General features: G+C 36.0%; 1 protein-coding gene across 1 annotated transcript in view; it reads right to left on the bottom strand.

Annotated features, from left to right (window-relative positions):
• The window catches only part of LOC128983199 (uncharacterized), a 149,003-nt gene that overhangs the window by 38,321 nt on the left and 98,527 nt on the right, over nucleotides 1-12,155 (bottom strand). The window contains exons 11-12 of the mRNA XM_054402397.1: nucleotides 7,616-7,709; nucleotides 4,124-4,197 (exon numbers count right to left, since the gene is read on the bottom strand). Coding sequence (XP_054258372.1) covers nucleotides 4,124-4,197; nucleotides 7,616-7,709 — 168 coding nt within the window. The remainder of the gene's footprint in view (nucleotides 1-4,123; nucleotides 4,198-7,615; nucleotides 7,710-12,155) is intronic.

The raw sequence follows: 12,155 nt of genomic DNA, 5'->3' as shown, positions 1-12,155 counted from the left end.
TTCCGAAATACCACCAACTCCCAAAGCAAACAATGCAGAGTGATTGTTGTTGCTTCTTTAAGACTGTACAATATTTCATTAATAACAATTTTTACTATCATATGTTTTTCTATTGTATTTGTTTTGTAAACATTCATGAAATAGAATTTGTGTTGAGTAAATATGCGTGTTTCTATTAATTATTTTATAATTAATTAGAGTCATTTTAGTTGTATTTTTGGGAATTCTTTGCTCGGTTTGATTTCAGATTCTCTTTTTCCGTGTAGAAACTTTGAATCATCAAAAATATAATTTGAATTAACTACAAATATATTGAAATTAATGCCATGATTTGCATTTTAACATAAAAATACAACATTGCACAATCATGATATTTATACGAATCGAAAGGATGCCATTTTTTCTAACGTACAAAAAGCTTCAACTAGAAACGCTCCTTCTGCACGTTCATTCAATGAGGGGGAGAGAGTTCAGGTTAATCTCTCCATAAACAACAAGAACGTTTGGGAGTTTGGAAAGGTAAATAAAAAGTTGGGAACTCGACACTACACTCGATGCTGGGGTGCTAACCCTAATGTCCTCAGAACCTCAGCTTTAGCGCTCAGTGTGTCGGCTGCGGAGTACGCTGCACCAGTATGGAATGCATCGTCACATGCACAGGGTGTCTAGTTTATTTCCATTATAAAATTCAAGACTAATTCCAGACTTTTCAAGACTAATTCTAGATTTTTCAAGACTAGTTTTTCAACAATTATTGGGCGTTGATACCAAAATGTATTGATTCTCGATTCTTGATACCGATACCAATTTTTATAGCTTAATCAAATTTTCTAAATAATACTACACCAACCCCTGTCTTTGTCATAAAGTAGTATTATGATAATGTGGAGTTTTCAAGTAAAGAAATAATGCAGCAATAAAAAATTCTAACTAGCAAATTTGATTGTTTTTTTATCATGAAATCCTCCGCGTACCATACGTTTAGACATCATCATTGACAGCAGCGGTTACAGAAACGTGATCTTTGTCGTCAACGATTGCGGCAAAATCATGAACGTTTCCCGCGGCTGTTTAAACATCACCGTCGTCTCCCGCGGTCACAGAAACGTCATCGTCGTCGTCCGCAATCGCGGCAAAAACATGAACATTTCCCGCGGCTGTTTGGACATCACAGTCATCTCCAGCGGTCACGGAAACATTATCGTCGTCGTCCGCGATTACGGCAAAATCATAAACATTTCCCGCGGCCGTGTAGACATCATCGTCGTCTCCCACGGTCACGGAAACATCATCGTCATCCCCCGCGGTCACGGAAACGTCATCTTCGTCGTCCGCAATCGCGGCAAAATCATGAACATTTCCCGCGGCTGTTTATACATCACCGTCATCTCCCGCAGTCACGGAAACGTTATCGTCGTCGTCCGCGATTACGGCAAAATCATGAACATTTCCCGCGGCCGTGTAGACATCATCGTCGTCTCCCACGGTCACGGAAACATCATCGTCATCCCCCGCGGTCACGGAAACGTCATCTTCGTCGTCCGCAATCGCGGCAAAATCATGAACATTTCCCGCGGCTGTTTATACATCACCGTCATCTCCCGCAGTCACGGAAACGTTATCGTCGTCGTCCGCGATTACGGCAAAATCATGAACATTTCCTGCGGCCGTGTAGACATCATCGTCGTCTCCCGCGGTTACGGAAACGTCATCGTCGTCGTCCGCAATCGCGGCAAAATCATGAACATTTCCCGCGGCTGTTTGGACATCACAGTCATCTCCCGCGGTCACGGAAACGTCATCGTCGTCGTCCGCAATCGCGGCAAAACCATGAACATTTCCCGCGGCTGTTTAGACATCACCGTCATCTCCTGCAGTCACGGAAACGTTATCGTCGTCGTCCGCGATCACGGCAAAATCATGAACATTTCCCGCGGCCGTGTAGACATCATCGTAGTCTCCCGCGGTCACGGAAACGTCATCGTCGTCTCCCGCGGTCACGGAAACGTCATCGTCGTCCTCCACGATCGCGGCTAAATCGTCAGAACATTTCCCGCGGCCGTGTAAACATCATCATCGTCTCCCGTGGTCACGGAAACGTCATCGTCATCTACCGCGGTCACGGAAACGTGATCGTCGTCGTCCACGATCGCGGCAAAATCATGAACATTTTCCGCGGCCGTGTAGACATTATCGTCGCCTCCCGCGGTCACGGAAACGTCATCGTCGTCTCCCGCTGTCACAGAAACGTCATCGTCGTCTCCCGCGGTTTCGGAAACGTCATCGTCGTCGTCCACTATCGCGGCAAAATCGTGAACATTTCCCGAGGCTGTGTAGACATCATCATTGGCTTTCGCGGTTACGTAAACGAAAGACGACGATCGCGGCAAAATCATGAAAATTCCCGACTTTGAAATCAAATTTAAGACTAAATCCCGACTTTTCAAGACCATTTTAAAATTCAATACTAATTCCCGACTTTCCCGATTTTCCCGACTACTAGACACCCTGCATGCAAAAAAAGGTTGACATTGCAGTCAATGACATGGCTCGGATTGTAACTGGGGGTTTGAAACCAACCCCAGTACACAAACTCTATCCTATCATAGGGATCGCCCCTCCATCAATCCGACGTGATGTCGCTGCTGACGCAGAAAGGACTAAGTAAGAGACAGACCCTCGTCACCCATTACACGGCCACAAACCTGCAGAGCGACTGCTTCGGTCCAGAAAGAGCTTTTTATCACGGACACGAGTCCTGGATGGATCACTCTCAAGCAATCGGGTGGCAAGGTGGGAGGCCACGTTAACTAACCCTCCCATACCAGCCAGGGTGGAACTGGCTCCTAGTGGAGGCCTTCATTACACGGTGTGGAAGACCCTAAATCGAATTAGGGTCGAGGTACCAAAATGCAAGACAAACATGCAGAAATGGGGTCTCTTACCAGACGAAGAAAATATCTTGTGCGCGTGTGGTGCTGTTCAGGATCCTGCCCATCTGCTGATCTGCCCACGCCTAGACGAGTCTTGCACATTAGATGATCTTTTACATGCGAATGACAAAGCCATATCGGTAGTTAATTTTTGGAAAAGCGAAGTCTGATTTCCGGACACGGAAAGTAAGTATTTTAAATATACAATGCAGTCATTTTGACTTCATTTCGGATCATCTTTGGGATTAAGTAAATACAAATTGTTATTACAAACGGCATAATAATTGCACACTATGAAAATACGATATGATACAATTTGATGACTATCAAAGATTTCTAATGCTAATTTTATCTGTACATTACTTTTGTTGGCGTAGTTAATGTTTTAGTTGAATTTAGTTTTTTATTCAGTATTTTTTGTATGTCTGTTGTTTACGAATTAGTGCGCTTAACTTATTATTAAAATAATCCCTGTCCGTAGCACGGGCATACAGCTAGTCAATGGATAAATAACTGATAGGTTAGATTATAAATAACTGAAGTTTATAACTCACTGAGGGTAGGTCATCAAGCAATCGGTCAAAACACAAGACAAGAATTGAATCCTCAAGATGTCAAGGTCACTTACTACCAGTAGCAGGTATTCAGTTCATACTCTCTCTCTCTCTCACTTGCTCATGAAGAAGGAGGGAGGCTACCACCCTTCCCACTCCCGTACCACCCCTCCTCTCACACACGAGTGGTGTTAGTGCACGAGCGCACGTATGGACATTGATTTGTTCTAACTAACTTAGTTTTTAAATGGATACATATAATGGGAATATAAAAATATATGCTTATATAAATTTAAAACGGAAATTTCACTTCATGATGCAATAAAAAAAGGTATTTAAAAATATGTATAACAAAATTTAAAATATATATATTTTTTTAATAGATCATTGGAATGAGCACAATGTTCTTAACATTTACCTACAGTTTCATTGCCATGGTGTTTTTCGTTTCGATATGTAGTGTGCATGAATGCTCAAAATGTACACTTGAAGACCGCATGTAGGCCGCAATAAATAATAAATCTTTTTTATTTTTTTAAAATGGTAGATTTGGTTTTGACTACATAAAACTTAAGGTTTCAAAAAAAGATATAAAATTTGTTTTTGTTCATACACCCTTAAGAAAACAAAAATCACCTTTAAGTTGTTGTGTGTTGGTTTCTTATAATTCACACCAAATATGTCATATTCTTCCTCATAAGAATCTGGATCTGTAAAAAAAACTATACTATAATACAAGTACAGTAACGTTTGCACACAGTATGATTTCAAAAATAGCTTTAACAATTTACTCCAAATTGTTAGGGATATCTTAGTTTTAGCAGTTTTAGGCTAAAATCAACATTATACTTTAAAAAATTTCTGTTTGTTTTACTAACTAAATGTAAAAGGCCCCCTTATATAGTAACTAAGGATAAAAATTAATAACACTTAAAAACTAAAGAAAGTGGATGTTACCAATTGTTTATTTACGAGTAAATTGGAACCTCAATAACCAGACTTGATAACAAGTCTTATTTAATAGTCCCCATTAGAGTCTTGTCAACGAGGTTCTACTGTAAATGTAATCAATGTTGGTAAATTGGTGGCTTTAGCTATTTAATACAACTAAATATTTCTACTAAGAATGTGAAACATTGTACTTAAAACTTACGAATAACAAACTAAGAATAATTAAGACCATCACTATGTTGCATTTCTCTTCTTTTTAGCCTAAATTAATTTTGAAAGAAAATTTGGTTGAAATACGCAAATCTAATTAGGCTAATTTGTCTTAATCTCAGGGTCGTTTTTTTTTTTATCTAAATATTAGGGTGTGTGGTGGAGCTGTGTGAAAATGATAACTTACAACATCGTTACGGAAAGAGTTATTTACTGTTTTAGAATCAATTACAATAAGTTAATTTTACATAGCCCAAGGTATAATTTAAATACAATAGGTAATAGAGTTAGCCTAGTTTATGATAAAATTAATTAATCTACATTATGGATGGGATAATTGAGGTTAAACCTACACCTGACTTAAACTATATGGGAAAGGTATCATAGAGTTTATAGTGGAGTCTTTGGTTAATAGATTGTTATCAAAAGTTTTTATATTAGTTCAATTTGTAAAAGTTGGTATGTACTTGCGAATTTGGTCAACGTGCAGATCTTCAAAATAGTTAACTTACAGTCTTCTTCACTAATTTTAATGTATAATTAATAATTGTAGGCCTATTTTGCTTGTAGTTGATTTATTAATAGAATTTATGCCATTTTCAAAGTTTAAAAACAGTTTGTTAATTTCTTAAAATTGAGAACATAATTTTATGGCCACTTCCTTTGACTCGTTATCCCAAGAAGAAAGAGAAGTACGTTACGTTAGTTCTTTTCTTCATTGCCTCAGATTCAAGATGGCTAGCTTCTACTTACTTTTTTTTGGTTAAAAACGAGATAATTTTCAGAAATTGTTCACCTACACCGACTTGAATGTCAACTCGTAATCCTATTGGCTTAGAAATTTACGTGGTTTAGTCCAAATATATTGTCTGCATGTAGCTTTCTCTTAGCTTTTTTTTAGTTTCGTTGCAAAATGATTGAAAACTATTCCCGATCTTTGATCTAACCTCTTTATTTTAGTTCTCTTTGGTGTCTCGAGTTCTGACGTCATCCACCTTTTTGATTTGAATCTAACTTTCCGTCTGCAATGTTTTATGGTTATGTTTCTAAATTACCATTATTTACGATTTGGGCAGAAAAATATGTATTATCATTATTTAGGTTTTTATCACGGTTTTTTGTTTGCCGTTAACGATCGCTTTTACCCACCGATTTGGTTGTATGATTTGAATGCAGATTTTTAACATGTTATGAGGATCAGAATACAATTTTATTAAACAAATACCATTCCTTTTATCCATTTTTCCTACTAATGTAATATATTTCAGAAGGTTTATACTATTTATTCATAATTTACAGTAGAAATTAGTTAGTTGAGCCTAACTAGGCCTAGGCTAGTAACTGATTAAATAGTTAGGCTTTAATATGTTGGCTATTTTTTATTTAGGCTTTGTTTTGCAAATAGGCTATTGATATATGACCTGCCACAACTACAAGTTTTTATGAAATTTTTTTGTAACCATTAAGCGTACAACAACGCTTCAATATACTAAAATATCTGTTTTTTAAGCTCTAGAAAATAGTCCAGAAAGTGTTTAAAAATTTAGATTTCAAAGGTCAATCATGGGCAACCACTTTTTACCCTGTTAAACCCTCCTCCCATATTGGTCTGTGAACTCTTTAGAATAAACTTAGCTAGCCGACAAGTTTGTACAAAATTGTATCAAAATCAGACTAATGTCACTCGGGTTATGTAAAAACCGGAGGTCTTAAGGTGGTCCAGTGCAAACATTGAGTGCGCGGCCCCTGACTACCAAAAAAAGTAGTATCTCTACAATACTAACTAAAGAAAACCTCAATGTTTAATGTACGTAGTTATACTCCCTTCTTTTCTTTTTTCATAATTGACATAATTTACGTAAAATTAACATATTTCTTAAAATTCTTATAGTATTTTGCACAAAGGGTAGGGTCCTACGAGGTACAGGGCCCTGTGCGGCCACACCATTCGCACGTGCCTAAGGTAAAAACAGAAACATAGACACACACATATATGAATTTAAACACAGATGGTGTTTTGGCCTCTGGCAACATAAAAAGAAATTGAATCAGCCCCGGGTCTAGGTTTTACCATGAGAGTTATGACAAAAAAGTATTTCCTGGATAGGAAATTCGTTAAAAAATTACTTACTCTTTTGTTACACTCTCCTTCCAGCATGTATGATGCTTAAATATTCATAATTAAATAATTTATTTTTAGTTTTAGTTTCGGGAGCACCAAACCACCTGTTTAATCATATCTTGAATCTTACTAATATTATAAATCTGAAAGTTTGTGAGTTTGTGTGTGTGTTTGTGTGTGTGTTGCTCAATCACGCATAAACTACTGGACGGATTGGGCTGAAATTTGGCATGATGATAGCTCACATTCCCAATTAACAACATTAAGGCATATTTTTATCTCAAAAATCCTTTTTGGCTCCGCCCCAGTGGCTATGTAGTTTCCCATGTTAATCTTATGAGTATTCATATTTAAAGGGAATTAAAGAATTTAGTCAGCTGTTTCAACTTTACAAGTTGGTTCTATAATATGCAATAGCATTAAAAAGTTATAAGGTTTCCCAACAGGGTGCAGCACTATTATTATTTTGTTTTTGCATATATGACAACAGCTAATTTGAACTAAGCAGCAACAAAAAGCAGTGATACACAATGAGAACTGTCAAAGTAAGATTGTTTACAGTTAGGTTTAAGTTTTTAATTTAATGTATAATTTGTGATATTATGCGAAAGTTTGATAATTTATTTATTTTTCTATTGTTTAGGTGCAGTGGTATAACATTATGGCAATGGTAGATGTGTTATACTATATCATACCGTATATTTATGAACCAAATTTTATCAAACTGTATCCTCCCCCATTGAAAACGCAAAGCTTGAGTATAACTGCAATAAGCATTTTATACTTATATATGCCAACCCCGTACGAAGGACGGGTGCTCTGCTTGTCTACAATAAAATCAATACCTTTATTTTCCATCTTTTTCTTCTTGTTCGTTTGCACATTTAATTCTTTTGACTTCCTTTTTGTAGCAGGTCCCTTAACAATATTTTCTTTTTTCTGTAACAACAAAATTCAAATTTACAGTAATCATACGACTTATTTCTTTATTTCAAATTCAAAATAAATGATTTATTAGCTTATATGTTTTGATTTTCACAAAATAGGGCTGCTAATATATTAAGGTAGTATACAGACTGTCCTAAAAGTCCCAGACCGGTTTAATATTTTCCAAACGATATCAGATAAATCAATAAATTTTGCACATCAACACTACACCTAAAAATCTACTTTTATATGTTTATCACATTCAAACACTTACGGGAATTATTTGTTTGTGTCAAAATCGTATATTATTGTTCATATATTTATTCTCTGTTAATTTTTTTGTTGCCATTTTGTTACCCGTAGATTTACAAATTTTATACCTTGTTATGTTTGAATATGTTCATGTTGTATTGTAGCACTAAATTTAAGACTGTGATCAACATCTTAGGAACCAATTTATGTTTTAGAATAATTAAGGACTGAGAATCAATTTTTAAGAGATCAAGACGAAGCACCTGTACATGTGATTTTCACAAATTTGTATGTTATGTGCAAATAAATTATCATTATCATTATCATTATCATTACTTTTTTAAGGAACTATCAATTTTCTGTCATATCATGGGGACGTCCCGCAAGGAGTCAGAAGGAAATCTTAAATAGAAGCATAGGTTGACACGTACATAAAATTAAAGGTCTTTACTAGCAGAATATAATGCCGCAAATTTGAACTCAAACGGATAACTGAGTAAAAAATGGCAGCCGTTCAAAGATTTCTTGAATCTGCCATTTTGAATCTTTGAACGACTGCCATTTTTTACTCAGGCCTTCTTTTGAGCTTGAATTTACGGGATTGTAATCTACTAGTGAAGACCTTTATTTTGAGGTGCATATCGACCTATGCTTACGTTAACAATTTTCTTCCGATTCCTAGGGCTGTGCCCCCCGAGGAGTTAGCGTATAATAGCAATGCAAATTGAATGAATCTTTGAACCACTGTCATTCTTGACTCGGCTGTCCGTTTGAGTTCAAATTTGCGGCATTATATTCTGCTAGTTAAGACCTTTAATTTGATGTACATTTCAACCTATGCTTCTATTTAAGATTTAATTCTGACTCCTTGTGGGACGTCTCCATGATGGGACAGAAAATTGATATTTCCTTAAAAAAGGAGATTTTTAGGTGTGGTGTTGATGTACCAAATCTTATTGATTTATCTGTTGTCGTTTAGAAAATATTAAACCGGTCCGGGACTTTTGGGACAGTCTGTATAAAAAACAACTGTGCACCCTGAAATTGTAGTAGTTTTCATCTCTCCGTGTGATGAACATCTATTTTCTGTGGAGCTTAACAAGGCCACACTAAAAAAACAGGCCGTAATGCTCGTCAAGCATGACATCACGATGGAAGACGACAATGACGTAATGTTTGCCGTTTGCGATCAGCTGCTTGTTTTAATCTTTCCTTAGGAAATAAATAAATAAATACTTACGTCATTGCCGTCTTCTATCGTGACGTCATGCTTGACGAGCATTACAGCCTGTATTTTTTAGTGTGGCCTTGAGCTTAACCGTCACAACAATTTAAGTGTTCCGCCAAGAAGGCACTCTTCGGGTCATGTGAGTGCCAGCGCATGCGCAGGAGCAAGGAGATGACAAGAGAGGACTAGAAGTCTTGTCTTACCGCTGCGATCGAACACCCAACATGTGTACGTGATAGGACGCTAGGGACAGGGGGTAAGGACCCCCACATGAGGTAAGGTGTTAGTAATGTTATTCTAAATTCCCGTAATTTTTTCCAGGTCATGTAGTCAAAAATGTTCATCTAATTTCCCGTGTCATTATTGTAATATTAATATTTTGCTCAATCGTCAATTCACGTTGTGTCCAGTCGTCTGACCAATAATTGTTGCATATATCGAAAGGATAATGGTATTTCTGTATTTAATGCATTACAATTAAATTAATAATCATCAAAGCTGGCTATTTGGGCCTGTGACTAGCAGTAAATTGTCTCCTCGGGTTGAATAAAGGAGTCCAGTTTTCACTTCCAACACGAACGGTTTGGTTATGGTAATCATTCACATGACCAAATCACCCAAAATGTAGCCGAGTTTGCCACAAGTGGTAGCAGAGCGCCACATTTCATCATACTGTGGAAATAACCTTCTATAGTCCTACAGCTGGCTATACTTTAATGTTCGAACTTGCGTACATACTAAATACTCTTGCATAACCTTTTAGTTTAATGTCTAGAGAGTTTAACAAACCTGGGAACCTCCTACAAACCTCATACCCCCCAAGTTTTCCGGCTATGACATCATCAATATGGCGGTAAAGGATTTCTTTTAAATTATATATTTCACATACTATTTGTCAGATCGGGATAAACTTTTTTTGATTGAAAGATGAGTTTACATGCTATCTTTCTTACATGTACACATTTGTTGTATGATTATTACATTTTTTGTAATTTTCCAAAAACCTGTCTTAAAAATGTTTGTGTTACTTTCGTTAATAACGTTTTATTGATACAATATATCATAAATAACCTATGGAAAAGGTTGTAAAACGTTTAAAAAGCTTTACAAAAATACCATATTTGATATGCTATACACAAAAGATGAAGTCAAGAAACTAGATAAATCTCACTAAAACACTTAATTTGGCACAAAAACGCCTATTAGTCCGACATCTAGGGCTGTGTGCAAAGTTTTGCCATTTAATGTTGATGTAGGTGTCTATAGAAGTTTTTTCATCTCGGGTGTCTTGTCTGCACCCACTGCATATTCCGGATGACGTCATCAAAATGACGGACAGGGCTATATTAAAAATAACCATGTTTTACATATTATGTATCGGATCGGGATACAATTTTTTTGTTTGAAAGATAAGTTTACATGCTATCTTTCTTACATTTACACATTTGTTGTACAGTAGAACCTCACTGTTGTAATTCGAACCTCGATAATTCGAAAACCTCTATAATCAGTAATGTTTGTCTGTTACCCTCAGAAAACCTCTAAAATTCAAAAAATAATATACCGATAATTCGAAGTGATTTTTTCAATTATTGCAGCTTCTACAATTCAAATTTTGTTGCCATAATTCAAATTGTTACCTTCAAAACTCGAAGTCAACCTCTACAATTCGAACTGTGTCACCGTAAGCCTCTGTAATTTGAATTTAGAACAAAAAATATGCCTGTTGAAACATGAACTGACGCTCTTATTGATGTTCCACAATGTGTTCATTATAGTCTCCGTTCTCTCAAACTCTCTACACTAAAAACTGGGACCTCCATAATTCAAATTTTATTTATTCTGACCTCTATAATTCAAACTTGCTATAATTTGAAATATATTGTCTTTCCTCTGAAATTTGAATTAGCGAGGTTCTACTTTATGATTAGTACATTTTTTGTAATTTTGCAAAAAAACCGATATTTTTAAATATTTTTGTGTTACTTTTGTTAATAACGTTTTATTGATCAATACATCAGAAATAACCTATGTAAAAGGTTGTAAAAAGGTTGTTGTAAAAGGTTGTACTTGAATGGTATTATTTTAAGTAAAATAGGGTGGTGAAAACGTAACATGTCAGCCATTTTGATGACGTCATAACCGGAAAATGCAGTGGTGCAGACACGACACCCGAGTTGAAAACACTTCTTTAGACACCTACATCATATTAAATGGTAAAACTTTCTATATATGACTTGCACACAGCCCTAAATGTTGGAATAATAGGCGTTTTTGCGCCGAATTAAGTGTTTTTGTGAGATTTATCTAGTTTCTTGATATTTTTGTAAAGCTCTAATTACGTTCTACAACCTTTTTCATAGGTTGTTTCTGATATATTGTATCAGTAAAACGTTATTAACAAAAATAACACAAAAATCTTTAAAAATGTGGGTTTTTGCAAAATTACAAAAAATATACTTAACATACTACAAATTTGTAAATGTAAGAAAGATAGCATGTAAACTTATCTTTCAAACAAAAAATTTGATAATGCTAAGTTCAAATCAGAAGTGTCTTGTAGTGCTATTCTAAGTTTGTGTTTTACTGTTCTTCCAGCATTCCCGGCTAAGCCATTAGTCTTTGGGTTATATGGTGGAGAAAGTGTGTGTTTGATTCCATTTTTTCGCAAAAATGTTTGGAATTCTGTACTTGTGAAAGGTGGTCCATTGTCACTGACAATGTGATCTACTAAGCCAAATCTAGCAAACAATTCTCTAAGATGAGATATTGTGTGTTTTGCTTGCGTTGATGGAACGGGTAACACTTCCGGCCACTTTGAATAAGCATCTTTAATTACTAAAAATAACTTTGATTGGAAAGGTCCGAAAAAATCAATATGAATCCGGGACCACGCCTTATCCGGTACATTCCAAGTGTGCAAAATCGACTTGGGCGGAGTTACACGTTCCTTCAAGCATGATGTACAATTACCAGCA

Source organism: Macrosteles quadrilineatus, unplaced genomic scaffold (assembly GCF_028750875.1).
Source record: "Macrosteles quadrilineatus isolate MER2022 unplaced genomic scaffold, UCM_ALF_1.0 Scaffold_1__1_contigs__length_201487025, whole genome shotgun sequence".
NCBI classification, from domain to species: Eukaryota; Metazoa; Arthropoda; class Insecta; order Hemiptera; family Cicadellidae; genus Macrosteles; species Macrosteles quadrilineatus.
This window is presented reverse-complemented; position numbering and strand designations above follow the sequence as displayed.